The sequence below is a fragment of the Apteryx rowi genome, unplaced genomic scaffold (assembly GCF_003343035.1).
Source record: "Apteryx rowi isolate R43461 unplaced genomic scaffold, aptRow1 scaffold_63, whole genome shotgun sequence".
In the NCBI taxonomy this organism is placed as follows: Eukaryota; Metazoa; Chordata; class Aves; order Apterygiformes; family Apterygidae; genus Apteryx; species Apteryx rowi.
In genome coordinates this window covers 1,603,732-1,631,321 of record NW_020450905.1, presented here as the reverse complement: position 1 = coordinate 1,631,321, position 27,590 = coordinate 1,603,732, and the positions used below count along the sequence as shown (strand labels likewise).

Genomic DNA, 27,590 nt, shown 5'->3' with positions numbered 1-27,590 from the left:
GTAGTATGCAGAAGGGACATGCATGCACGTAAACCTCCGGGGCTCTGCTTAGAGGAAGCATTTCCAATATCTAGTATGCCTTTCACTTATACGGAGTCCTAATGCATTTGTATGGATCACAGCATATTCAAAGATATGTGGGGACTACACATAAGATAGATATACGCATGCTCACACACAGAGGGTGAGAGGAAGGGGCCAAGAAGAGTGCACATTCTCCTCCTGATGTTGTCTCTCATATCACATCAGTACTGAGCATCTGTTCATGAAACAAATGGAAATTAAAGACGCTCGACAGTCCTGGAGTTGTTTTGCAATTGTAAGAGATGGGCCTGAAATGTATAATCCTCTAGACCTGGCCCTTCCAACACACTGCTACAAGGGTGTAAGGGAGCACAAACCACCAGTACTTGTAGATCATCTGTGTTCTGCCTACAGCTCCCAGTATAATTCAGCCAACACTTCTAATGTATACTAAAATTCATTTAAAAATCTGCCTTTAAATTTTCAGACCACATATTTAGGAATGAAAAGACATTTTCCAAAATAAACTATGCCTAGAAAATAAACTAGTAAAAAGAAATCTCACTGGGAATTTTCTGAAAAGGCTGAATTACCTTAGAAGTGACAGTGAAAGCAATTACTTTCAGTCCTCCCACCCTCATCTAATGCAGCTCCCCTTCATTAATCCTGGCCCAGTTTAATGCTGGCCTATTTCAGCAGGTAGGCTCAGGCTGCAACTTATCTTATTAATTTTTGTTTATTCCTTTTTCCTTGCAAGTGCTTCAAGCTAAATATCATTAGGTGAGGAAAAAAAAAATCATTGTCTTGACAACCCAAACAATATAATGTATAATTACAACAGAYCTAACTATCAGAAAAAAATCACCTTAGAAGATAAAATGTAAACTTACACAATTCCAGTACAGACTTCTAATACCTTTTCAGTCTTTCTCCCTTGTTAACAGTAAGTTTAAAGGTTTCTTCGAGTTAAAAATATAACAGGCTAGGATTATAGGCAAGAAGAAGGAATGAAATCATGAGAAAAATGCCCAAAACAGGGAAAGTGAGGATCAGAGCCTGGTGAGATTTTGGCATTCTGTAACTCTGGACTAAACCTGAATAATTCAAAATGCATAGCTCATTTCTCCAGCCTCCTCCTTTTCAGGGATTTTTCAATTGTTTGTTTCAAGGAAAACTATATTTATCTATACAGTCCAGAACTATGAGTTTGTCAGAAAGAAAATCCTTGTCAACATAAAGAAATGGTGCAATGTTTCCTGCAGAAGCTTGAATTGCAGCTGGCACTTCTGAGCCGAGGCCTGCTGGCAGCCATCTTGCTGAAAAGTGATGCAATTTTGGTCATCAGTCATCCAGACGGTAAACRTGAGATAACATCTCTGTCCAATTTAATATTGATTTAACAACTTCACTGGGAATGTGCAATATTTACAAATTAAATTCATTTGTTCAACAGCTCCAGAAAATCTTTGTTTTTTGCTATCATTAAAGCAAATAGCTTGGCAGCATAGAGACCAGGATGTGAAAACTTGGAACTGAGCTGTAACTAAATTAGCTCCACTGTTTCAACTACCAAGCTAGTTTAGGTAGCTCTGCATGATCCGGCATTGTGCTCACTAGACATTTTTACTGTGGTCAACCGTTCATTTTCTATCCCTCATTTTCCCTCGAGTTTAAATGAGAAGAATAATAGATGTGTTTTGAAGATTAATTATTGAAATGAACTTTCTAAGCAACCACACACAAACTCATAGAGAAGCCATAAAACACCATTAATCTACATCCTGGATTTGAAAACTCTATTAAATAGACTTTTTTTTTTTTTTTTTTTTTTTTTTTTTTTTTTTTTTTTTTTTTTTTTTTTTTGGAGTTGAGAGCTGGACTGAGAGCTGCTGCAGCTTCTCCATACCTGATGAGAGACAGCAGGAAGAGAAGGTTGCGCCTGCGGCCCTTCCTGCAAGAAGGGCACTACTAGGATCCTGACCTGCAATGTCTATTTGTGATAACTGCAGCGGTCAGTGAAATCCCTGAGATTAGGTTCTTATTATAGACAAAACTCAGTTTGTCACCAGTGCTCACCACAAACGCTTCCCAACAGTTCTCACTTCAAGAACAGATTTCAGTTGTCAATCGCTCCGTCAAACATCAGTCACTTAAGTGGACACAGTCTCTGCTAGAGGTCTGCACTGGGCTGAATTTCTGTGTATTATCTGTTTCAGCCAGAAATTTTTTCAGACAGCTTTGAGAATCATGGAAAAGTTATTAATTGTGACTGTTTTCTTGAGAAACTCTAACACTGCCAAACTATGAAGCAGGGATCTTGATTTCGTTGGGAGTAGGCAAGTGAAGAGATAACAGGGTGGGTTATCTGGGGACAGACTTGGGTTTTGCTTTTTCTCACAAAAATTCTGCCCACATCTGGTGAATTATTGGCCTTTGAAAAAAAMCCCCACAAAGGACTGGGAGCTGGCTGCAGTTTAGCCTTTAGCTTGTTAGAACAGTCACATCAATTATGCTGTGCATCTGCAATTTCCATTTGCGCAAATATAAAGTACAGAGTTCTRTTGCAAACAGTTTAGATCAATGAACGTCTTATGTTTTCTTTGTGAAAGGGACATTTAATAGAGAGTGGGTGCGAGGGGAGTAGTTTGTATTAACAAAGAGGCAAAGGCATTTTATATTTTAGCTATTTTTGCCATGTGAAACAATACCTAAAGTTTGACTGATCTCTGTTATCTTTACAAAACTCTGCCTAAGCACAGCTCTTCAAAGGCAGAATCTTTCAGGGCATTAGTTATCGCTATTGTTCTGTTAAAAACTTCCCCGATAATGTAAAATCTCTCCTGTTTTCAATTGGAAATGTACAATTCAGTATAGGACAAAAAAATACTTTACAGACAATGAAGCCTGTACCTGTTTCTACCAGCTGTGAAATAAGTGCAGCTTGAAAGTTGCTGGAAAATTTCTCATCATGAATTTTTCCTTCCGGTCTTTTCATTTTTCATCCAAACTTTTCCATTCTTCCTTGAACTGCTCAAAGTGCATTAATTTCCATATCAGCTAAGGTGGCATGTCATAAACCTGAGCTTGTATTACTACTCCATTTGCTGAAGTTCACACTGATTGACCGTAGCAGGCATTATGTGTATTCCTCAAGAGGAGAATATGAGTCCTCGAATTGGTGATGCCTTCCAAGCAAGCTTGTAAATCAGCAGCCGTGTTTCCTGGCCTTACAAATATTGGCAGATTGCAGGGGATTGAGAGTAGGAAGGAAGCTAAGCATGARGCAGGGCCAGCAGTCAGATTTCACAAAGTCTGGACAAGTTCAAGGGCCAACCATTGCTTTTATTCACTACACCACCTGTTTCTCCCCTTGCATTTTGTTTTTACCAAAGTGCAGTGATTCTTCAGAAAAGACACACTTCAGATATTTTGTTTCTCACATGAAACATTTCTTCAGTCCTTCTTAAACAGATGGCACTGGACCTAGGTATTGTTATTAGTACTACTGTTAATACTGTGACAATGCTCCAAATCTGTTAGGCAGTAAGTTATATGAGTAACAGATTTTTTGGTTCACCGGGAGCAGTAGGATTGGAAGGGTGATAACCAATTTTCTRCTGAAGTTATTCTGAAAACTTCCACCAACTCTAGCAATTTATTTTCATTAAAATGGTAAATGCCAGAAGTAGTGGGATTTTTCATTGTCAAGATTTTTTCACATATTGTTTTTCTTAAAATAAAAACGAAGTAAATGAGAAACAAAAGCYGCTTCAGAATGGATCTTTGAAATATTTTAAATGTTGAAATATATAGTAATTGACATATTTTCTCCCATTTTCCATAAAAATAATTTAGTAAAGCTAATGCAAATTTATGAAAATGTTGGTATTATCAAATCTTAAAATTAGAAATACTAGAAATATTTGTGAACTCCATGCATTCATCTTCCTAACATACAAGATGATACAGGAGACATTTTCATGTGCAAACTCCATCAGCTTACAGCTCTATGCAGTTTATATCTGGCCCGTACTTTTTGCTGAACACAAATCCTTTATATGTCATCAAACAATGCTCAAGGGACAAAACAAACATTTCCTATCCCTGTCCRTACCGAAAATCTCCTTGCATGTCCTCTGCTATCAGCCGCTAGCAGTATCCTCTCTCCAGGTACTGTTCAGTGTGCATGTGCGTGTGGGGTGGCTGTCAGCAATACRTTTTTAAGTATTTCTCCATGTGCTGATGGTGTTCTTGCATAGAAATGCTTTGGCCTCTTTTTTTCCTGTTATTCCTACAGCCTTCCTTCTTCTCTGGATGACTTTGGGGATAGGGACTACTGTTGTACTCCATGATACATACTAATGCTTTGWATATATATCATTCCAAACCAGATGTTTTTAAGGCAGTATCTTTTGGAAATATCAGATTTCTGTCTATATCCATGAATGGTTTCAAGTTCTCATATCCATATATTAAGATGGAAAAAATACTTGAGCTGGAGATTCAGTTTAGACTTTTTTTCAGTTTTGCATTAGAAATTTGCCAGCTTTCTAAAACCTGCCCAATGTTCCAAAGCTTATTGCAAATCAACAATAATGGTCCTGGAAGCTCCTTAGCAAGCTCTTTTAAAACATTTAGGTGAAATTTGTTCAGACTTGCTGATTTGAGAATGTCTGACATTAGTAGCTGCAATTTAACATCCTCTTGAGTTGCTGTTGAAGTGGAAAGGATTTAATTATCATCATCTGATATGAATACATCATCTGGCTTTTTTCACAAACACAGAACAGAAATATTTATCGCCTTTCCTGCATAACTATTGTCAGTTCTATCACTTTCACCTAGCAATGCACCATTATCATTTAGGTTTATTTTGCTCCTAATAAATTTTTCAAAACCCTCTTTCTTTCTGTTCTTAATTCTGATTTCTTTTTGCGTCCATTTGCTCCCCATATCATTCTTCCTCGAGTGTTTTAGCTTCTTAATTCTTTGCTGCCATCAATGTTACTGTTTCTTTCCATTTGTTTTATATGTGCATTCAAGATGCTTTAGTATGAGCAGCCTGGGACTTGAAACATACATCATTCAGATTGAATTCCCCTATTATAATTCTCATTTTCCCTTCCACATTATAGATACGCACTTACGGAGCCAATCATCCTGTTCTCCAGTGTGATTCAGTGGTCTGCAGCAGCCACTGACTACTACCTCATTTTGTGCTCCAGCCATTAGCCCACCGTCCCACAAGAATTCAAGATCAATTGCTTATAAGTTTTCAATGTCTCAGAAATACCTAATGCCATTTTGACATAGTACCACTCTTTTTCCCACTCCATCTTTCTTAAAGTCATTCATAATATTGCATGTTAGCTTTCCAATCACTTGAATTTTCCTACCAGCTTTCAGTAATGCCACGTAGACCAAATTTATATTCATAAGAGAGTAATTCTAACTGCTTGTTTATTACTCAGATTTTTGGCATTGGTCTATAGGCAGTCAAAGAATATATTCACTTTATCAACTGGGGCCTGATTTTTTTCCCCAATACCTTAATTCTGAACTAAATGACCACTCACTTTTTTTTCCCATTTTTGTTGTTAGCGGAATGACCCCCCGACTAATCTCATCAGACTCACTTTCCCTGGAAGGGGGTTTCATGTCGTCTGGGTGGGAAGCTATGCACCCATTGCTCCCACAGAAGGGAAGCAGCGATCCATCCACAACAGAAAGCTCTCCCTGCTCATTCCCCCCCTTTATGGGACCAGGAGATTTTCTCTCCAAGTTTTTTTTTTTGTAATATCTTGCCTCAAAGAAGATAGCAGTTCACCCTACTGTCCACCCGCCTGCCTGTTTTTTGGATTTGAGTACTGTACCAGGATTATCTGTCTATATTGCATGGCTGGCAGGCTCTACAGTGCAGATGCAAAACTATTTTSTGTATGTGTGCCTCTGCAAAACCCTTTTATGTTTGTTCTATATAACTCTCTCTTTTTTTTTTTTAATTTAACCAGCAGGATCTACACCAATATTTTTTCATTTTCTATGCTGGAAACGCAAATAAACAAACTGAATACTACTTTGATGCATTCAGTTTCCAGYACTCCTTTCTGGAGGTCGCAGACTGCCTCCATTCTGCACTTGTATACAACTGCTTTCTACTTCTGCCTCTGATATTTTTGTGCCATTAGTATTTCTTGCTGCCTGTAACATGCCCTCTGGTGTCAGTTTCTTTCTTTCCTGGACTGGGAATAGTGATGTTTATCAAATTGTTCAAGACGCCCTCCATTTCTCTGATGTTCTTAGCAGCTTTTCCATCCAAACTACATTGTTTTCCCCACTGCAGCTAAAAACTTGTAATTCATACAGAAAAAGTCCTTTTTGTCTCTGGCAAGAAAAAATATACAGCACACTACCACAGTCACCATCACCTTTCCTTCACCAGCCATATCACCGAGTTTAGACTCATGCAGAGTCCCTCTGACAATCCTCCACTTGCTACTCCTGRGCATCTGTTCAGATGTGCCTTTGGCTTACATACCAAGCCTCATTGCTCAGCTCTGTTTCCTCATTAATCGGAGGAGATTATCCACACTGGGATTTCAAACACTGGGCTATATAAAGACCTGTGGCGCTCCACAAAACACTCATCCAGTTGCAGCCCGACGTATCCATCTCATAAATCTGGCCAGAGGCCCTTGATACATACATAACCTGATGGACAAACAAGCAAATAACCAAAAGATGGCCCAGACGACTACTCGCAACCTATTTTGCTTAAAGCACAGGATTCTCGGCTTTGTACTTTGAAACCCTCCTATTGGAAGCTGGAAAATACGCTAGTACCAAGAGAAGGGCTGCTGTTAGCCAGCGCAAAGCATTTCAGTGTGCTGTTGGCTCACTGGTGGGTTACCAACCTAAAAAGCATTTATGAGTTTGAGCCTCTGTTAGTCTCTGTCAAATTATTTTTGTACCTATCTTCAAATACTGGGCTAATCATTTGACTACCAGACACCCTTGCAAAACTCTGCCAAGATACAGCAGGAACTGTCATAGAAATTCTTGATTAAAATTTTGTTTGAAAATTAGTCTACCTGCAAGAGTCTGTCAGACACAGCTATTATCTACATTCTTCCAGTCACTTGTTAATATAGAGTCCCCCCTTTACTTTCTGCCTACGTTTGTACGCATCTCTGTTTTTATACAAAAATCTGAACAGTTTTTAGAAGTTTGGTAAGGTAGAAAAATAATTTGTGACACAATAGCACAACTAAGGCTAAATTAAGAAGGGGCAACCAGATACGACATCCCCTTAGTTAAATGGGAGTTGCACCTGTGTAGGTCAGCTTTAATTAGGGTCTAATTTCTCAGATACTAAACACAGGTTTTCTATATTGTTCACCATTTCCATCTCAAGGGCGAATGGGTCAAAGTCACTTTTAAACCACTTCTAAAATGTGATGAGGCCACGCATGATACAGCCTCAGCACGATTGCGCTCTAACACAACTGTACTGTGTCTGCTCCTACTCCTTAAAGCTGATGCATCAGAAGCTGATGCTTTAAAGAGTTAAACCATTCCATAAACCAAAATCCTATTCATCCTAAGCACAATGATCAGACTTGCAGAGAAGAAAGTCAAAAAGGAAAATAGAGAAAATTTGTGTTTCATGGGAGAAGCAATAGCAAGTTAAAAACCAAAATCCAATCTACTTCATTTAAGTCTGCATTAGACAGAAGTTCAAGCCTTTGATTAAAAAATGAGAACACCACAATAACGAATATTTTTACTTACTTTTTCTGCTCAGGAACTTTGAGATAAAACCCAAACATTTAAACATATACTGAAAGTATAAAAAAGGTCTAATAACTGCATTCCAAAAGAATGGGATCTAATGTGATAATGGAAAATCTAACATCTTTTCAGCTGAGCTGAGATTCCAATTTTCCGCATCACTAGCGATGATAATGTTACACAAACAGCRTTCAATCATTAAATTAATTCCCATTAAATCAAAGTCCTTAAAGGCCAAACAGTCCTTTAATAATTACCTGATTAAAATGATGTTAGCATAACATATTAGTTATCGTATATTTATAATTCCCTTCCCAACAATAAATCGTTTCCTTCCAACCATCTTGCTGAAACTGTGACGATGAGGTAAAAGTTGGGATGGGAAGCACATCATACTACCACACAGCAAATGGCTGTAGTCTTGCTTCTCACAATATCAGTGATACTTCAGCAACATACATACACCTGATTTGCAYTTCTATTACCTAGTATTTACAGCAYGAATCTTCAAGTGCTATGGGAATTAATTCCTGGATGCTTCTGAAGATCTTTTAAACCTAGAACCACAACATAAACTACTACTTTCAGATTTTAGCAAACCCCCAGTGACCAAATTCCATCTTGCTGCAGAATTAGCAAAACATGTTGTTTTCAAYTGAAAAGCAAAATGCATCATACATAGGTGATAAATGTTAGTACAAATAATAGGGTGCAATAATTGAGTGCCAACACACTATGGTGACTGGTGCAATATAATTACACAGAGACAGGGGATAGAGCATACAGTGCTTGTAAGATTGGTAAAATAATTGTGCTTTGAAGTGGTGGAAAATGTATCATAAAAGTACTTTTCATTTTTATCCTCCGCTGTCATAACAAAAGAAGAGTAATGGCTGTAGCCAAAATTTGAAAATGGAGGTGTCTACTTCTATTTACTGAAGTTCCTGGGAGCTCTTAGATGMAGCATTACTGGACTTATACCATTTATATTTAGACGCTGAAATATCATGCAAGGCCTGATATTTGAAAAGAGATCTTTTGACTGCTGTGCCTATGACCAGTTTTGAACCATGAGGCTTGCTGCCCATCTCTAATGTATAGTTTGGCCACAAAAAACCCGTATTGGAGCAGCCGAAATCTACTTTTTTTTTTTTCTTTTCTTCATCAGTACGCTTAGCAGGCTTTCAAATTTAATTTTGGAGTTACCGAATGCAATACCATTCAGTTATATGATGATAAATAATGCTGCAGCAAGTCTCACAATTTCACCAACAGTTATTTGCTCAAAAGAAGCTCCAGCCAGATAATCCTTTGTTACCACTTTCACAACTTAGGACAACAATTTTATATGATGTAATTATAAGCACAGGCTCATGCAGACTAGAGCACAAAGCGGGCATGTAACAAACCCAAGGACAATTTCCAGGGACCCTCCTCTATAGAATATTGATGCCCAAGTTCAAGATTGCACCTGATYGCATGGCTGTATAGACACCCTATTTGCAGCTACTGAGAATGCATCAAAATGATATGCACTGGCTATTATTTTAGAGCACATTGTCACCTGATCTTAACAAATATCCTTGCACGCTGGCAACMTTCTGATTAAATTTCAAGAGATGCAAGAGATGCAATTTCAAGAGACCCAATCTCCCTATCGCTAACGGTTGGATAGAAATGCTCTAAAGCCTCAATCACCCACAATTATCATCTACGGTACGTATTCATAAGTGGCTAAGAAACTAACTGTCACATACAGTTTATGTAGTGGCAGCCTTGCCACAGACTACTGACAGTGTTATATGCAGTACCTTCCGGGATGGTAAAAAGGATTGTACACAATGAACTGAAAATAGGCCATCTGTACATATAATTAACATTAAACTGAACAATGTCATTAACGAGGTATTGAAGTGCTGCTTTATCTAAGAGCTTGTCAGGGAGGACATTATGAACACGAGGGAGAGAGAATCCCCTTTGGCTGAAACCAAACAACTATGAACCAAGCAAAACAAAAGACAATTCAGTGAGAGCATAAGGACAAACAACAATTTCAGTAAAGACTCCACGTTTTTTTGACAGTTACCTTTTCCCATCATCACTATTATTAATATTATTATTTCTACCTCTACACAGCTCTGTGACTCCAAATTTTGGGGGCGAAGGGAATTTAAAAAAGATAACATACTGAATGATAGTTTTTTGCTTGAGCTTTCAAAGTATTATGAAATACTGTACAAATCTGTTCTTACAGGATTTCCAAGCATCCACCATCACAGAGTGGCACCCGAATACTTCAGAAGCAAGTGAATTGGACACATCTTAGACACATTAGTTCAGTTTTCAGGTCACTAATTCTGGTTATCCTTTAATTTTCAGAGTGCTTATCTGCACTGAACTCCTAACCTTATAGAATTCAATCATCACTAATGCAGAAGCTCTAATTATGCTCCTAAATAATACATTTTAAAATTTAGACCAAAATTCCACCTTAAGTACATCCTGTAATGTTGCTATCAAAGAGATCTCTAAAACTCAGATGACCTGAAGTAATACTACGATAGTTCGTAGTGAACAGAGGAAAGAAGAAAACTCTCATCCTTTTAAGTTTCAATGAGAATAATGCTGTAATGTCATTTATTGACAGAAAACACTAATACAAACACTTATGTTTCAAGGTTGAATAACCTGCTTTTTACTGTGAATCAGCTATCACTTTACTTAAGACCATGAGCCAAATATGTTGGAAATGAAAAATAACCTTAAAAATGACTTTACTGGATAGTGAGGGTTTTCCTCCTTGGGGATAGATACAGAAATGAAAGAAGCTATTGTCAGAAAGAAATACATGCTTATACTTAGAAAGTGTTTTACTAGCAAGTACATCTAGGCATGAACAACTAACACTCCCACTCAACTCTGCAGATTTATTGTCACTGTTCATTAACAGTCACTGTTTGCAGATTTTCTATCCTTCCACTTCACTGTTACCTTTCCTCTCTCCTAGCGTGGCAGGAGCAGAATCTTGAGCCCAAACCACACATATTCCTCCAGCTGAGGTTTTGCCTGGCAGATGAGGTATCACACATTTCTAAACCAGCTCCATTTCACTAACTTTAAAAGCACTGGAAAGGTAAAATCCCACTTTACCATCTCTTCCCCCTACTGACTGCCCATGAAAGAATAAAAATTAAGCAGCACTGGGTTCCTACACTGGGATGCTGCTGTAGTGAAGATAATTCCCTTTATTTGCATGCTGGGAACCTGACAGAGAGGGAGAAAAAAAMCCCCAGCTCTCATTATCCCATATTTGCTGAAACGGGAGTGGAATATCATCTTAGCAATCAGTGAGAGCAACAGGCTGGTTAACGTGATCAAAAGACTCATCTGGTATCATTATGTGCTTCCTTTTAATATTAATTTTGGCCCATTCCTTTTACATGCATTTTAATATTAGAAGAGGGCTGAGAAAGAAACTTAACAGTCGAGGAAGGGAGACTTTTTTGTTGGCAGCTTGAAAACCTCTTTGCCATTCCTGGCTTTACACTTTGCAGACAATTTTCCTGGCACCCACCCACCAGCTGGTGTTATGAAGAAGAGCCGCATGGGTGGATACAGATATGACAGCTGTTGCAGAGGAGGGACTCCCCGCAGACTTGAAAAGCAATGGAAAACTACCAAGGGTTCCCCTCTAAACTCATGTTCGTCTGGCGCCTAGGATATCCTCCAGTGAAAAAGTCCAGTCAGGCTGTAGATGAAGTTGCTGTCACCTGAGCAGAAAGGCAGGATTTTTAATAAAGCTAAAACTTATTTCCTACTTCTTCCCTACCTTAAACAACTGAAATTGCCAACCRAAGCGTAAGCTTCTGTGTAAGAAAATCAAATAGGAGGACAAGGAAGGCTGGCCTGAAGGTGTAGCCTCTTCAGCTTTGGAACATCTTTTGCAGACAAAAATATGGGTTAAAAGGCTTTTTAATGCAAGAAATATCCAACTGCTGGCTAAATTATTCTCTCTCATTTCCTCAATTAAATATGTATTATACACAGCTGAACTCTGAAAAGAGAAAACTGATTACTTAATCCAAATCTAACATTCCATCTTTGAATTGCATGTAGTATATAGAAATATTACAAATATAGCAATTAAACAACTGTTCTGAATAAATATTTACCTTATTATACTTCTAAAAAAAGCAGAAAGATGGATAGATGCATCAGGCATCCAACTGTACTTTTCCTCCTGTTTTACTTGGTCTTGATCAGCATTTATACTATAGCCAGACAGACGTTACCTTCGCACGGTCAATTAATCAGGCTTGGAGCTAGTCCTAGGGGAAGAAAGGGTTTTTGGGGCTTTCACACCACCATTCATTCTCCACCTCCTCACAGAAGGTGTGTCAGACACAACATCTCTAAATATACTGCCTCACGTACCCAACACTATTACTCAAAAAAAGCAGGTGCACACAAGATACAGAAATCCATTAATTTAGGCTCCTCTGAGGACTGCCTGAGTCTTAACTTCAATTTAGAAAAAAATCCAGACATATCCCCTGGCAGTTTAATGCTAGTGATATCAAACTACTGCAAACAAATGCCCATACTACCAAACATTTTACTTGGAGTGTGGTTATTCCTTGGAATTGCTTCTTCAAAAAGAGATGATAAAATAAATCTCTGAAAGTGGCATGCACACAAAGCTACACCCAATGTTTGCATAGTGTATTGTGCATATGGCAATAATTCTTGGTATATTTTGAAAGTTTATAAATCACTTGTGGTTTCCAAACACATTAGACACATACGATACATTGCCAAAATTTAGTTACGTTTTGATGTGGTCAACAGAGCCAGCCCAAACCATTAAGACATCTGGAAAATGTGTATGGGTACCACAGGACTGCAGTTCCTCTTTTTGTGTGATGACATTAYGAAGATACATGCACATACAAATACATACACCTAGATTTAGTACAACAAAATGAGAATTTTGAGATTTCATGTTTCGAGGTAGAATTATAAAGTCACAAATATACCTGCTGGTGATAGAGCAGCTTGACAATAACATTTTTATATACACGTATATAAATATATATGTGTGTGTGGGAGGGGAGGGGTATGTGTGCATGTGCACTTTTTAGCTTGACCTTAAAGACTGAGTGAGAAAGACATGGAGATTTGTTTGTTTCCTAATGTGTTTGCTGTCTGGCTTTTATTTTCCTAGCTTAGTAGTGAGTTTTTAAGTGCATTTGAGGCTCAGCAAATCATTCCTCTTGTCACGGGAACGTGTCAAGACCTGGCATAAGTCGGAAAAGCAATCAAAATTAATATTAATTAATAAGAGTGACATTTAAATCTTCCTTTCTATGAAGATATAAAACGTGTTTACGAAGGAAAGTAATATATAATAATATCTCCATTTTACAACTGAGAACTGGGACACAAGATATTAAATGAAGTTTCTATGGTCAGCCAGCAGATCAGATGCAGAGTTCAAATTAAGAACTAAGTCTTTGTCCTTAATCCTATACATTGGATAATTTTTTGGTTTGTTAAGCTTAAAAATCATTAGGCTTCACCACTAAATATGACATGTGAGGATATAATTGATTGCTAACACATCTTTTCAAAATGTTTTTAGAGTTTTCATCTGAAAATTAAATGCACAGAGATTGATGTACAGTTAATTAAGAGAAAATGTCACTAAGAAAGAACATTGTTACAGGATAATGGCTTCCTGCTGATAGCGATATGGCAAGAACAAGATAAGTAAGATGGAGTAATTTATTAAGCGACAGCAGACTCCAGGCAGTGCATTTCAGGAGGATTATATCACGCCTTGGGTGGTAACACAAGGAACAGGACTGAGAAGGCTGAGAGGCTTCAGCCATCCGAGAAGTATTATAATGACTTAGAAGTGCCAAGACTTGGAGTCTCTCTCATTGCTCTTAGGAAATATAATTTAAGCAGGGCAAACAGTAAGATTTGCTCATTTACTGGGCATTATGAACATAACTGGCCATTAATGACACCACCGACAGCCAATCAAACCCTTCTGTTTGYGACCGGCATTTTAATCTAATCAAAGCTTAAGGGGATAAAATCTGTGATGCTTCCACATCATTTATTTCATAACCTTGCTACAAGCAAGAGTATTAAGGTGTCTGAACAAAAAAATACTTTTACAGGTAATACCTTAATCACTTGTTATCCTGTGGTCAAACCCTATTTATAAAACAACAATGAATGAAGCTTGTATTGTTGGAATCACTGAGAAGTGATTAAATCTGAATGAGACTGCAATTATAAAGACATTTCCTGTTACAGCAAAAAAATCATCTGCCTGCTTCTCATTCTTACAGACATTTCCAAGGGAAACAGAGCCTTGCATCTTTCCCTAGGTAATATAAAGTCCGAGCCATCCAAGTCCAGAAACATCTCTTCAGATCTTACAGAAAAACTCAAAGTCAAATGAATTGTGTGGGATAAGAGATAGGCAAAGTCTTTCTGTTTTAYATTATACACAGAAAATTGCAATTTTCAAAATAGTTTCATTATTTTGTCTACATTCAGTTGAATGCATTAAACTAAGCCAATCACTGTATTCTGAAGCTAAATCTAGGCTCATGTCAGGGAAAAAAAACCCMAAAAAACCCAAATCTCTGGAACATTCCTCTATAAGTTCTTAATATAAAATATGCAGCATTTCGCCTCTCTTGAAAAAAGACATCTATTATACAAAAAGGGTTGGAAGTAACTCTAAATTCTGAACTTCTGTTTCTTAAATCTTTGATTTTCTCTAGTAAGAGCGATAGCAGAGTGCTCTCTAGAGTATTTCCTAAAAAGAGCCCATAAAGTAGTAGGAAGTTAACAGAAAACCTTCAGGAGATTAAACCAGATCCTCAGCAAGTATAAATGAGCATTGCACTACAGCAGCAAGTCGTTCCAGTTTAAATCTGCTACGTTTCTGGCCCAATTTACACTCTGGGACCAATTCTCTGGTTCTCGCTCATATGGCAAGTTTCCAGTATTGGCATGTTCTAATGAGGGCAAGATTTGAGGGAAGAGCAACAATACCAGGGCTGAAGAGAAGGAAAAATGAAGTTGCAGAACAGGAGAAAAATCAAGCAAACCCAAAGAGCTCCAACTGCAATAATAGTAACAAATAATAAATAATAATAATAATATTAATAATGGGCTGTTGAGGAGCAATGGCAATGGGGAGGAGCAGGAGCAGCAGGGCCAGCAGAGCCATCAGTGATAGCAGAGAGGAAGGCTGCTGGAATAGTGAGCCACAGCAGGGCCGGGAGACAGGGAGGGGAAAACCTGTGAGGAGTGAGGAGTGTGGGAAGCCAAAGGAAAATACGGAKAGTGAGAGAGGGAACCCACAAAAAATAAAGCAACGCCACCAAACAGTTCCTGTTGGCACTGAACTGAGGGGGAAGCCTTGAAAACATTTTCTGTCCAGCTGGGTTTGGCAAAAGCTAATTCAGAAAAAAACAAAACACAAAGCTTCTGTCACTCAGATGAGCAAGTGGAAAACGACAAATTCAGAAGCCATGACTAAATTCCAACATAACGGAAATCCTCCACAGTCTGAATCTATTAATTTGCTGCATCTTTAGACATGAATAAACAACTCAAGGATAAAAGACATGTGTTACGAATTCTCATGCCTGGATGAGTAGCATGGAGTCACAAGTATTTGTTTTTAATATAATCCATAGCACTGCATGACCAAGACCACTGAAAAGTCCCTGCCTTTGTAGCAGTCACAGAGTATTGTAGACCCATGCTTTACAGAAATGAGCTTCGATATTCAGCAGTAAGACAAAGTATTCCAATGCACCGGCCAAGTTATTCACAAGCATAATGTGGGAAGGGTTTGTGTACAGAATAAACAAAACACACTTGAGAGACTATACACTTCTACAGGAACTGAGCCTCCCCAGTTATATTTCAGCTCTGTCCTCAGAAGTGTCTCTTCTAATTAAAAAACACATGTATTTTATAGATTTTAAAAAAATGTATCATTACATGCACACACATATCTGGAATGACTGAAAATAAAATTAAAAGGGCAATGTGGTTCCAGGAAAAAAATGTATCTCCACCTCACGGGGTCTCAAAGGCGGTACCTAGGCTGTGTGGTCACTCCAACATGGGGAAAAAGGAAATTGAAAGCAAAGTTCAAGAGATGAGTTTAGATGATGTAAGGAGCAGTGACATTAAATTATTCAAGCAAGCAGGTGAAGAGATACTCTGCTTAAATTTCATCTCTGGGGATCTGGAACAGGTAGGCATGCCACAAGCCAGTAGCAAGTCAAGCTGGGCTCATCCTGTCATCTTCTGAATCTTCTTTAGTAAAAATATTCTCCAGGCTAGATTTAAGATTCTGTAACACATGAAAGGGTAATAGATCTTTACATCATGTTTCACAGTCTACCTTTGAGAAAACAATTAAAAATACCTAAATTTTGTTACTGAGTATGCCAGGAATTCACAGACCTGCCTTAGAAACTTCCAGACTGGTTTGTGCTGACCCTAGTCTACAGACAATGACACAGTATTTTTCTTTGTTTCAAAAACTGCAAAGGTTAAGATTTGTTAATAGAATTTGATCAGAACATCAGAGAGCCAAGGTTGACAGAAAATACTAATTGACACAACAGACCAAAGCTATCTGTGTCAACTGCAGACTCTTTAGCTATTTCAGAAGAAACAAAAGTTCTCCTTTCTGTTTCAAACAAAATCCTTAAAGAATTATTTGTATTTTTACACCAAAGGCCTCTTTTCTCTTCAGACCTGTGGCAGATCTGGAGCCAACCTCTGCGCTTGCGAATCTTTAGTCTACCTAAAGAAAGAAAAGATGATACTAAAATGCATTCGCTGGCCCCAAACAAAGCATCCAGAACTATCAAAGCACCAGCAATTGCAGGTTCACACCGCTTTGTTTCTCTCAGTGCAGGATATAAAAGCATCTTTGGCTATATGTTTTGATAACAGAAATGAGTACCTTGTCATGTTTTAAATCAGCAGCTGAAAGACTTCTTAAGTGAACCTGACAATCTTTGAAACGTCCCATGCTGCCACACTTAAGATATGCCAATCACAATTAATAGCAACAAATTTGCTATTCCCAAACAAATAAAACCTGCAGATTTTTCTGCTGAATGAAGAGCTGATGAGTGAAAACAGAAGCAAAATTACCACAATAGCCAGTTAGCCTGTCAAAGGAAATTACTTTCATTTGTCTGTATTCACAAGGGTTGGTAAACAATAAAGCTTCAGCTAATACAGTTTTTGGTACGTTCAAATTGAATGTGAAATATAGGACGACATAATAAATGATTCTTTTAACTTTTGCACTGGATTTCTGAGGTGTTCTGAGTCTTTATGTTTAAATTGGTCTGTAAGCTTCATATTTTTTGGTACCAACCCTGTTAAATGTGTGTCATGTTTTTCTTCTAGCAAATTAAGGACTGTCCTTCTGCTTGTCATTTGAAGGAGACACATATCTATAGCTTCCCCTCTCAACAGAAACAAAGGGAACATTTTAAATTATCCTGGTGGATTCCAGGGAGTTGCACTGAAAATCCACTTGGTGGGGCGGTAAGCTCTCTCTCTGTAATAAACACCTCTCACCTTCCAAGTCTGTGAACTTCTTTTTCTCAGGTCCATAACAGTTTTGGTGCTCCCAGCCTGCCACGTCCCACCAGCAGGCTTTACTAATACTGAGCTGCATCTCATGGCCCTCTTCCAATCAGTACAGGGAGCGGGTGCCAATCTCCTTGAGCAAATTCCTTTTCTTTGCTTTTTCCAATATATTCTGCCTTTCTGTCATCTAGTCTCATGTGTTTTCATCTCCTTTATTTCTGGTCTTCATGCTTTATTCAAGGCTTCCCCCCCCTAAGCCTTACTTGGGCACTCTCTTTTACCGATTGGTCAGAAAAACCTTTTCTTTGCAGTCTAACTGAGCATCAGCTGAAGGTCTTCATTGCAGGCTATCATACTGGAATTGGGAAAAGTCAGGGTGCTGGKCTGTCTCTCTTATTTAGAGAGACACAAAGCTAACAGCTCAGATAATTCATGAGACTTAAGTGACTTATTAATCTAGCTTTGCCTCCTTTAAACCTTTGCTAAGCAGTCTCCTAAAAAGTTTTTAGGGACTAATGATGTTGGGAATACAGCAGGGATGATAAGGCTAATACCAAGCAATAACCTACATAAAATCACCTCTCATTCATGCAGTAAAGAAACTAATTCACAAGTTCTAATCTAACAGGCAGACAGATGTAACAAGTCTAGCTCTGTAATGGACCAACTGCTCTTGCACAGTTGGATTCCCTAAACTGTTACAGTGGGAATATTTTGGGCGGAAAGAAAACTTTAAAACTCACATACATTCAAAAAACTCTTGTAGCTCTCAGCTGGCTCTAAAGTCTTTGTATTCTTAAAACAAAACAAAAAACACTTCTCTCTTTTCAGCTTTCCTGAACTGACCATTCCTGCTCAGTGAAAATGGTAATTGCAAAAGTATGGTCTCTAGGTTGATGTGTTTAAAAACATACCCCACCTCTTCTAGAATTTATCCACTTGAGGTTTTTATTCTTTTTTGGGTGGTAGTGTTAATTTAGGTTTTGTTCCCTTCTAGGAATTTTACACTTGATCTTCATGAGTACCTTTAGTTTTTATGGATGTCATTTGGTATTTCCAACAGGGAATAATGTAGTTTCTAAATTATGAAACCTAGTACTACATAAATACAATACTTTTATCTACAGGATTTCATCCAAACTCATGTTAAGATCCAAAAACTATGTTGGACTTTTCAGGCTGCAGTGGCCATGGCTTTTTGTAGAGCAAATGCTCCATTAAATTACAAACATGCATCTCTGCAGTGCCAGTATTGACTGCTGAATGATTACATGCATAAATGCCAGAAGGTATTTGTTTTATTTTGTTGTCATTAGCTAAATCTTCTTCATTCTCATATGAAATTGTGTTTTCTTATTCCATTTTGCATTATTATCCTAATTTGTACATCAGAATATTAAGAGATATATACCACGCCAAGGTCAGTAGTTTGACACCTTTAGGATACGTGGTTAAACCCCTGCCAGAAGAGGCAGACTGCGAAGAACATGGGAATGTAACAGAACTGGGGAATAGCCTCGGTTAAACCAGATGCTAGAGGGGATGGAGAAAGCACACAGGAAGACCTGAGAAGGTTGGCTGAGTCTAAAAATTATATAGGAAAATTGAGATAAACCAGGAGAGGGAAGAAAGAATGACAGACATAGTAACAGTAAGACCATACGGCACCGGTGACTGGTCTAAACTTAGCTCAAAAGACAAATTGCAATATTTTCTGTCTGACTCTGAATGTAGCACTCACATTAGCTATGAATAATTCCCCAGCAGATGATCAAAAATACTCTTTTCCAGTGCAAGAAATCATCTTTCTATAATTAAACAATTACAAAGTAGAACAGGCTAGCACGCAGTGCTCCCAAACTTCTCGCGGTGCCCACACCAGACCACTGGATGCTAGAGCCTTGGAAACCAGATGACATGTGGCTTTACTGCGCTCAGAGTCCTCTGCAGGCTGCGGGAGGGCGGTGGGGAAGAGGAAGGTATCTGTGGCAACAGGGATGATGTATAGGAAGCAGGGACCCCCTTTGCTTCTTACCTTGCTGCACAAAGGATCCGTACACGAACCACATGGAGTTGTAGAGTGTGGTGGAGGTCATGGATCCCATCTGAAGGCGCGGAGGGTTGAGCCAGTTCAAGAGGTAGACCAGGAGCCCAACTAGCAGCACCGTGCCAGCTATGCACGCCCACAGGGAGAGGTCGAACGGCGCCAAGCAGGCAAACATGTCCACTGTCTTCTCAGCCTTCCGAAGCAGCACGCCCACCGAATAGTCCATGTAGCGAGTTGTGAAGTCCACCACATTCTCCCGATCAGGGGTGATGGTTAAGGCAGAGATCCCTATGTCGGCTCTCTGAGGAAAGAGAGAGAGAGCGAACAACGCACATTAACRTGGGCTACGCAAAAGTTTTTTGCTCCACTTTGATTTATAGCAACTAAACTTATCACAGAGAAGGAGATGCCAAGGCCAGTTTCTTAAGCGTGATGGACATGAACTTGGAAACATGACCAAGGGTGGAACAGAATAGCTGTACCATGTATCTTATGTTTCTGTGACCAAACCTGGCTTGGCTGGACTCAGGGACATTAGCTCTCCAAGTTATTATTTTCCAAGAAATCACGGGGAAACTATTTCAAATACAGATAATAGCTGGAGGAAATCTACTTACGGTCATTTTTCTTGGCCTGGCTTATTGAAGTCATCATTGTCATTGTGGCAAAAAGCAGACCTTGTGTACAGCATTTCTACTCAGAGGAAATTAGTTTCCTGACAGAGCCACATGACATCCACCATTTTGATGACATGAGGATCCTGACAAARGGCCACTTCATGACAAAGGGCATTTCAATGGTCCTGAGGGGTTTGGGAGGCTTGAAATTCTGAATAATGTCAACGCTGACTGCAGAGTATTAAGTGCAGAATAGCAAATTTTCCGTACAGTTCCATTACTATTAGATTCCTCTATATTCTCCTGCTAAACAATTATTTTCTATGACAACCTGTCCTGCAAGTATCTTGGACTTGCTTTGTTCCCTTTGCATTTTTTTGTAATTTAAAGAACCCATTTAAGACGAGAAAGAGATGAATAACTTTCCTCGATCTAATCATTCTATTTCACAGCACGTCTGGGTATTAGGTCTTGAGAGACACCAGTTGCAACTACAGCAGGTGCTATTTTACTTTTCACACACACAATTAGAACTGCAGTGAAAACAAGAAARGGTATTTAAAGCAGATGTATTAACACGCCTTACATAAAAAGCCCATATCCTGAATAAAAAGACTATAAATTCTAGATACTTTAATATGAAAAAGAGTACTTAAAATAGTTACAGCTGCTACTAGTTCGATATATTCCCACTTCTGTTCTGACTAGAGCTGTATGTGGTCCTTTGGAAGGGGGYGAGGAGAGAGAGTGCACAAATGCTTGAACTCTCAGTACTGTGTCAATTTTGTTAACTCTCTTGAATTGCTTTCTTTTTGTCCAAAGGAAGGGATTACCACCTCCTTAGAAATGTAATGCGGTATGGCAGCTGAAACTCTGATTATAACTAAATTTACAGATCATCTGTGTTCTTTTAATACTATCTGTCAAATACTCGACAGCCCATGGTACAGTGCACTTAGAATTTGGTTTACATGATGTTACTTTAACTTTCTTTATCTATATTAAAAGTTCACTGGCTTGAGAAAATGGTCAAAGACAGCCAGAGGCCTGATGATTTGGGAAAAAAAGGTGCTTGAAAATATTGATTTGCTTAAAAGCCACGAGTTAGAGCTTTAGCTTTAATTTGTGAGTTAGATCCTATAGTGTCTTAAGAGAAGCYGTGTTGATGTACAGAGCTCAATGTGTGGCTTCATGAATTCACTTCATGTCCCTTTCTAATTTTTTGTGGATGATGATTAAACTGTCCTTTGTCCATAGGCAGCAGCAAAGTCAGAAATCTAACATCCAAGTAAAAACATCATCAGAATTGTCCACAGAAGCATTTGGAAAACCATTTGAATCTCTTTTCTCTGATTACAAAACTTCTAGTCAACAAGTGACTTGAGTGACTCACAATATCTTGTAACAGTTAAGGCATAGATGCAGTGAACAGGTTGCAAATGAGTCATCATCCAAAATGTTTTCCACAAATTGTGAGTATAAACTGATCTTTTTAATAATTTACAAAAGTAAACGTTCAGTTACAAACGTAAAAGTCCAATGCTCTATACTAATAGCTATCAAACAGGAAAATAAGGTTACATTTAATGAACACAGGATTTTTCTGAATGTATATTTGGTGTATACCTAAAAGTGAAACGGGAACTCAGGGTTAAAAGAGGACACATGGAACCACACACTCTGCTAGGTTGTAGACTTGGCCCTTGCTGTTTGACTTTAACTAAGTTATTAACTACCAACAGATCTTAATAAAGTATTTCCTACCTTACTAGTTTATTGTGAGGTGCTATTCAAGTTATATTGGTAAGGTGTTTAAAGATTCTTCACTGAAAAGCAATATACATGACGTAGTAAGGATATATTTACCAAATAATAGATTACTGCAAGACTGATTATCAGCAATTTTTTTAAAGAGAAACATATCTTTCCAAGAAATACATTGAAGGGCATTGYATGAAAAAGCACAGTATGTGGTAGTTATGGAAATATTGCTTCTATYTTATGCCCCTGGGTAAGAGTCTCTCCACAGTGTGATTCCACCCTGGTTATCAGCCAGCTAGGACACAGGAGCAATGCTGCCCTAATGGAAGTGTTCCACTTCCTTTGCCACGTTACAGCAGCAATTGAGATATAATTGTGTCCTGTGATAAGACAGTGGTATTAAAGCCAAAAACAGAAAGGTGAGAGGTAAGTCCTGATTACTCAGTACTTCTGTGTTCAGCTTCTTTTTTTAAATAAAGGATACATTGCACTATTACTATGGATATTCTTACCTTATTAAATCAAATCACACATGCCAGATTACTAGAAAACTGTTTAATGCAAAACTAGGGCCCTTAAATCATACTGCCAAAACTAATACTGTAGAGAAATGTACTACCAGTTGGCACCCAAGTATTTGCCAAAGCATTGCATTGTAGTTGCTTCAATTTTAGCTGCAGTCATTTTTTATCATTAAAAATATTTTGTGTGAGTGGAAGAACAACTATCAGTGATTCTTTTTTAAGTCACATGTACTCAGTAATATATCATTCATGAAATGCGTAATACTGAAATTTGAAGTCAATTCAGGCTTTGGCATTGACTTCGTTGGCTCCAGAATTTAATTAAGAGGATGGTGTYGGCATTCCTGGATACGGTAAAGTCYCTACATTCTTGCCAAACAAGTAGCAATTAACTGGAATGATAAAGTTCAACTTTTAGTGGCACAGATTTTATGGACTGCGTTGTGGACAGAGCAGYGTTGGAGTTGTGAACTGGAGCCACATGCCTAGGCTTAACTTAATAGTTGATCCAGGGAAGGTGAGTGTTCTTAATTATGTACAGAGTCTGTCAACTTGTATCAAAATTGGAAGATGAAAAAATTAAATGCCTGTCATTAACATGTCAAACTGAATCAGAGAAGACATCAGTTTGAAGAAGTCAAGGATCGCTTAGAGCTTCTGAGACAGAGAGGCAAATGCATACAGTTATGTCAATATTTAGATGTAAAGCTGCCAATCTGAATTATAAACACGTAAAACTCTCCACTTACTAAGCTTTCACACTGCCAAAATCAACCAGCTATCATCATCATAGATGTTTGTTTAACAAATTTCTGATGAATGAAACTGTGAATCCTGGAACTGATCAGATGAAAAAAAGTAGAGGGCATTATTTTTCTCTACATAACCAGCTTATGAAGTTGCATTAGCTAACAGCAGGTCTCCCAAGATCATTGTACARCAACGTTACCAGACTCCGAAAACATGAAATAAATGTCCACATGGGTCCGATAGCATTGTTACCCATGTCACAGAATCAGCTAAGCAGTAATATGTAGAAATGCCCCAAATGCCAAAATGCTCTTATACTACTGATTAAGGAAGCACATCTTGTACGCAYGACGTAAAGCAATCTTATGATGAGTCCTGTGGTCATGACCAAGAATCGTAGATTCATTTGTTTTCCTATAAATTGCTCCTAAGAGACCTTTCATTTTATCCTTTTTCACTGTTAAATCAAGTTTCACCAAATGCTGAAAGCAATAAACCACAGTCCCACATGCTATGCAGTTATTAATACAGACATGCAAAAACTAATCACAGAGACACATTTGCTCAAGTTAACTCACATGCCTCCAAATAACTCTCCCTTTCCTCAGCTAYTATTTTCTCTTCTTTTTCCTTCCTGTATGCTTCCTTCCTTCTTTCCTATGCTACTCCCCTTAGGAAGATACATCAAAAGCCTTTCAAGAGCCTTCTACTTTGTCTGCAATTTCTCTTAGAAATGCTTATAGGTGTATTTAGCTTTCCTTTTCTCACTGACCAAAGTGGAATATGGCAGTTGTTTCTAAGTAACATGCTTCTTGGTAGCTTTTATTTGGAAAAAATCATGCCACCTGAGGCAGCACAGTGAAATGTGGGAAATGCGGCTGGTTTTAGGAAGAAAGTGATGATCACACAAAAGTCCTRAGCTTTGCTGGAAAGCCTCACCTCCCCTCTCAGAAGTGACATTGGCCGAGGTATGTTCAGTTTACTTTAAAAGGAGAAGGTGTAGGTAGCATGGGTGTACCTAACGTAATTCTTGACAGTCAAAGAAGGGGAGGGAAGGAAAATTAACTAAAGACGAGCTGTTTTGGTTCTGGAAACACAGCAGGCTGATTCCAGTTCCCATTTTAGCAACCAACAGGGACAGGCATGCCTTGTCTTCGAAGCAGGAACACTGCAAACTTGACATAAGCTTCAGTCTGCAAAGCCAGCTGTGGACCTAGGGCACGTGCTTTGCACTGCTGGGCTTGCACGCTGCACTGGCAACACGAGCAAGGCTGCTGCAAACGAGAGCAGTCCAGGACTGCTCTCAGGGACACCAGGATCTGCGTCAGATCCCAAAGCATGGTGAATCTGGTTAGGGCAGACAGCATAAATTGCTCTTTGAGTTCATTCTTCTTCACCTTTTGAGCTCGTATTTCTCAGAAGATGCAGCACCTGACAGGTCCACGCTCTGTTACAATGACATAGGAGCCTTCTGGGTTGGCACCTGTGAAAYGTATGGTCTAAAAAGTGGTGTAAATCACAGAGTATATGGGCTACTGTTAACTCTCATGACAAAGAAAGAGCACAGTTAAAACTTTCCTGGGAATACTGGAATCCTGTCTGATTCAGAAGAAGTGARAGATGGCTTCAAAATACACGGCTTTGCTTTAACACAGAAATTATGTGCTTGCTACAGCAACTGCCATTTCATACGGTGGATCTTCTGTGGTGGCCACAGGCRTCCTTCTCAATGAGATGCACTCAGAAAGCAGCTATTTTCCATTACACTTGAGCAGGACTTATTTGTAAAAAATACATTGTTCCCAACTCCTTCCTGGCTCACACGCTAACAGGCAAAGAGCACTCCCTCTGTTTCTGAATTTCCTCCACATGTTGGCCAGACTATCATGTAAGCCTTGACTGGGAAAACAAGGAAACACTGTGTTTTAAACAGGTTAGACCTTTAATCTAAAACTATTCTCTGCTCCTTTGCTTCCCCTTACGAAGTTGCCAAGCAAATGGATATTTGAGCTCTGGGAGCAGAACTCGGTTCACAGTAAATAAGAAAGCAGCCTTTCAAGAACAGCTTGYACTTGGTAAGGGGCAGATACATACTGGCTGCTTGCCCAGAGGTTCTCTTTTGCCTTTAGAGAGACAGAAAAAGGGAGAGAAGAATACAATAAACCTCTGCTGTTAATTATAGAAGGGGTAAGGAGCATCCTAAAAAATGATACACTGCCATATTATCAGGGAAACAATTTTTAAATTCCAAATGCAGTTTTGTTAACTCTTTGTGCTTTCTAATTATACAGAAAGATTTCACATCCATCAAAATTCATTTACAGCAAAATTGTAGCAGACTGATAGATCTGTTCCACTCACTGCATCCACTCAGATACAGTGGTTACTGTCTTAAGTGTATTACTAGAGTTACACGAGTCCCTTTCTAGTAAGGAGACAAGAATTACATATATGTTTTCCAGCAAACCATCCGATTTCCTAGTATTTCTGCCTTATGCATCATTCACTTGAAGTAAGCAAAAAATGTTGCAGGCCCTCTCCCATCTCCAGAGTCATCCAGAATTAGGACCCTTCCAGCCTGCGTTACGCAGTGTCCTGAATGATTTGTTGAGAGTAGGGGATAAAAGTGGTTGAAATACAAACAGACAGTTTTGGTGTTAGCCTAAAAATGAGGCAAGGAATTTTTAGTTGTCAAATTTTAGAAAATGCAAGAAAATTTGCTTTTCTAAATGATTCCAGCTTACCCTGTATGATCCATTCCACTTTCTAATTGTACAAGGGTGTAGGGACGTGGCAAAGGCAGCTTGTTATTTCAGTGTACACATACAAACAATGCTGCGTGTACAGCATGGGTGGTTGTATTTCATTCCAGCAGATTTTGTGCTGCTCAAGGATGCAAAATAGGTTAAACTTATTGCTAATTTTATTTTTCATGTCAAACATTGCTTCATTTGCTTATAACCTGTAACCTTGGGTACATCAATTTTCAATTTTAAGGGCTCTTAAATTCCTGTACCCTTTCTTGCTCATTATGTTTAGCATTTGGCAAATATTCTCTGGGGTGTTTTTTTTTTCTAAGATTTTTTCTTTACTGAAAGATCTACTATTCAGTACTTGGCYACCTTTTAGCTCAAGTATTTAATTATTAGATCCTATATCTGACTGCATTGCTCCTTATTCTTTGCTGTGATTGTCAATTAAATTCACCTTCCATAAACAACCAGCAAGTTATTTACATGAATATCTATTGCCGTTATTTGTGGAAAAACAACTAATGTAGGGCTCTATAGCTGTAAAAGCTAGAGCACCTAGAGCAGTAAAAGATGCCTCTACAGGTTAACTAAGAGCAAATAAAATATCTAAGTTCACAGCATGAATGAGACTAGCAGAGTACCATCTGCACAGCCCTTTCTTTCAGTGTCAATGGGAGAAACTGAGAGCAGATGATAAGATGTGAGGAGTGGAAGAAAAGAAAGATATGGCACATTTACTTGGTCTAATTTCTTTATGATAYAATATTGAACATTCAATGTAAAATTAAGTAGACTAAAATGGTTTATTAATTACAGAATAGAGAACATACTACTCTTGATTCATGCATCTACATAATACGTGTTATTGTATATCAATAAAACATTTTCTGTTGATTATATACTTCATGTATTCATCACACCAACATTTTTCTAAGTGCTATACATTATTTATGTAATGTATCACTAATTACTGCAACACCAATTTTTCCTCTTTAGAGCAGCCTCTTCGACTCATTTGTGTCAGGTCTTGCCAGATTAATTAGGATGATGAGCATCCCATTATTTGACTATATTCAGATTTCATACTGCTGAACTTTGGTTGGAAAAAAAAAAAAGACAGCCCTACTTCTTAAATAGTTACCCGAAGGCACTATTTTCAGCTTTTTCTTTATAGCCCARTGCATCTGGGTGCACTATCAGATGCCGCCAGCACAGGCAATGAACAAAATGCTATCAATGAATCATTAAATAAGTTATCAGGTGACGCAAATATGTTGTAGCACATATTATTTAGCTTTATCACATAGATTTATTTATTAAGTTATTAATAACCTTACCTTAAAAACTAGTTCTCCTATCAGTCCATTCCATGATCCATCATCCTGAGGACTTCCATACTTGTGATCTGGTGCAACATAAATTTCGTATTTAAAGCCAAGGTAATTGGCCAAGGCTTCCAACACATCTATTGAGAAGCCCCGATATTTCTTCGGTTTTCCCAGAACATTTTCAGACACCATGACAAATGGCTCTTCCTAAATAGACAAGAAAGGAGGCAACTGTGTTAGCAACACAACTATTTATCACACTGAGCAAAATGTGTGCTATTTTTTTTTCCAAAAGTAAAGTAAGAGCTATTTAAATATGATTTGTTCAAAACTTTCCA

The 27,590-nt window shown here is 38.3% G+C and overlaps 1 protein-coding gene across 1 annotated transcript in view; it reads right to left on the bottom strand.

The window, feature by feature from the left end:
• Positions 1–27,590, bottom strand: part of GRID2 (glutamate ionotropic receptor delta type subunit 2) — a 714,293-nt gene that overhangs the window by 111,690 nt on the left and 575,013 nt on the right. The window contains exons 10-11 of the mRNA XM_026084197.1: positions 27,262–27,459; positions 19,508–19,820 (exon numbers count right to left, since the gene is read on the bottom strand). Coding sequence (XP_025939982.1) covers positions 19,508–19,820; positions 27,262–27,459 — 511 coding nt within the window. The remainder of the gene's footprint in view (positions 1–19,507; positions 19,821–27,261; positions 27,460–27,590) is intronic.